The sequence below is a fragment of the Penaeus japonicus genome, unplaced genomic scaffold (genome assembly GCF_977035675.1).
Source record: "Penaeus japonicus unplaced genomic scaffold, GWHDUDI00000001_assembly GWHDUDI00000042, whole genome shotgun sequence".
Taxonomy (NCBI): Eukaryota; Metazoa; Arthropoda; class Malacostraca; order Decapoda; family Penaeidae; genus Penaeus; species Penaeus japonicus.
In genome coordinates this window covers 19,705,263-19,707,762 of record NW_028234444.1, presented here as the reverse complement: position 1 = coordinate 19,707,762, position 2,500 = coordinate 19,705,263, and the positions used below count along the sequence as shown (strand labels likewise).

The 2,500-nt window shown below is 34.3% G+C and overlaps 1 protein-coding gene across 1 annotated transcript in view; it reads right to left on the bottom strand.

Moving 5' to 3' along the window:
- Positions 1-2,500, bottom strand: part of UK114 (reactive intermediate imine deaminase A homolog UK114) — a 4,496-nt gene that overhangs the window by 1,449 nt on the left and 547 nt on the right. The window contains exon 2 of the mRNA XM_043014223.2: positions 1,391-1,551. Coding sequence (XP_042870157.2) covers positions 1,391-1,551 — 161 coding nt within the window. The remainder of the gene's footprint in view (positions 1-1,390; positions 1,552-2,500) is intronic.

Below are 2,500 nucleotides of genomic sequence, written 5' to 3'. Positions count from 1 at the left end.
ATATATATATATATATATATATATATATATATATATATATATATATATATATATAATATATATATATATATATATATATATATATATATATATATATATATATATATATATATATAATATATATATATATATATATATATATATATATTATATATATATATATATATAATATATATATATATATATTATATATATATATATATATACATATATACATATATACATATATACATATATACATATACATATATACATATATACATATATACATATATACATATATACATATATACTATATATATATAATATATATATATATATATATATATTATATATATATATATATATATATATATATATATATATATATTCTCTATGTCAAGATGAATTAACTTTACTGATCTATCATTATCTAATATCTACTTGCAAAAGTAAAACCAACTGGCATATTCATCTTCTTATTCATTCACCGTAAAAAAAATAATTCAATTTAATTAACCCACACTGGACGGGTGGTACAGTACTGTACCGCGCATTCAAAAGCCCAGTGGCCAGCCGGCACAGTATTGTGCCAGCCATTCAATTGATTTAGGCCTAATAATTTGAACGCCCCGGCATTTGGACATTCAAGGCTAGAATTCCCCCGTCGTGGATGGGTTAACCAAGAGTTATTTAGAATGAAATATCTGTTTTTTATCAAACAGATAACTGTCTACAAATTTATCCATATATCTGCTTCAATCACATCTGCCATTTATGAGACCTCCTATTAACATTAAATTTACTTACACTGATGGGCAATTGAAGAATACTCATGAACACTGGCTTAACTAACCCCCTATTGGCAAATCTAAGATTATTCATGAAAATTCACCATCGGACAATTTAACATTATTCATAAATGTTCCCGTCTACTCACTACTGAAAAACCAAAGAATATTAGCAAACGTTCACCGAGGTTGAAAAATCGGGTCACTTGGGTAACTAGCCCTTAATCAAGAATTAGTTTACTTCCCAAGTTAGAAATTCTAGGATTAGAAATTGATGCCATTATTAGCAGATGCATTAAATTTCCGAAAAAATCTATCTGTTTAAAGTAAATACAATTATCAAAAGTTACCAGGTCCATAAACCCAATGAAGGCTATTTCCTCTATAAGCATCAAGAGACACATTCCCCAACGCAGCCTCCATAAATTGCAAGAACAGGAGAAAGGTTAATAAACCTGCAATTGTGCAACCCATAAGATCAAAATCACTGCCCCTCCGGCAGTCAGCTCCTTCACCAACCACAGAAAAACCCGCAGAAGCATCCATCGAAACGCAGACTCAGTCCCTCTCCCTAGTCCAACCTGCGGGGTAATCCGAGTTATCCACCACCATCCACTCACCATTCCTGTACGTGCACCCGGCTGCCTCAAGAATGTACCCCATGTTGGTCAGGGCCGTCTTCGTCTGCTCGACCACATCTTCGCTGACCAAGTTCAGGGTCTTGGGGTCGAGTCCGAGCTGCCCGGAGATGTAGAGCGTGTTTCCTCCTTGGACGGCTTGGCTGCGGAGAAACGGGGGGTTTTGGGGTTAATCGTGTTGAATGCAACGGAAGCTATGATTGGGAATGGATAATCCTAGAATGTAACTTGTGGAATTTATCGTGAATTACGGGGCTTATGTCGAGAAATGTGGGATTATTAATATGATATTTACGGATGTAGAATCACCTGTGTGAAATTACCAGGATATGCAATATTAAAAATAAGTGTTAAAAGTTGTGAATGAAATATCCATATTGCAGGATTTGCAATTAACGTTTCAATATCAGATCTTCAGAATTACCTAACATTCAAGATAAATAAAGATAAATAAACAACCAGAAAGGACCTTGGGAATAAAGAAAAAAATTAAAATATCATTCATACATATGATAATCAATCTACCGGAAATAAAGGCAAGACAAAAATCTCCTACACTCTACGAATCTAAGCTCGTGCAACAAAATCCGGCAAATCTCGACCACGTATAAACTAGCACGAAAGAGCTTGTCGACCAAAAAAGGTCCAAGTCTAGGCTGTTGGCCTTTGCCGCAGCACCGCTTTCCTACAAGAAGCCAGGATGTGTAGAGTTATGGGTGAAAAATGTATAAGAATGTGAGTGAGTGAGTGAGTGAGTGAATGTGTGAGTGAATGAATAAGTGAGTGAGTGTATGAATGAATAAGTGAGTGAGTGTATGAATGAATAAGTGAGTGAGTGTATGTGTGAGTGAGTGTATGAGTGAGTGAATGTGTGAATGAGTAAGTAAGTAAGTGAGTGAGTGAGTGAATGGGTGAGTGAATGAGTGAGTGAATGAGTGTGTGAATGAGTGAGTGAGTAAGAGTGAGAGTGAGAGTGAGTTAGTGAGAGCGAGTAAATAAGTGAGTGATATAATGAGGTAATGAATAAACACCATAGAAACACCATATGCATGAAACACAGCTTAAAATACAGTGTACAACTAACCCAGAACA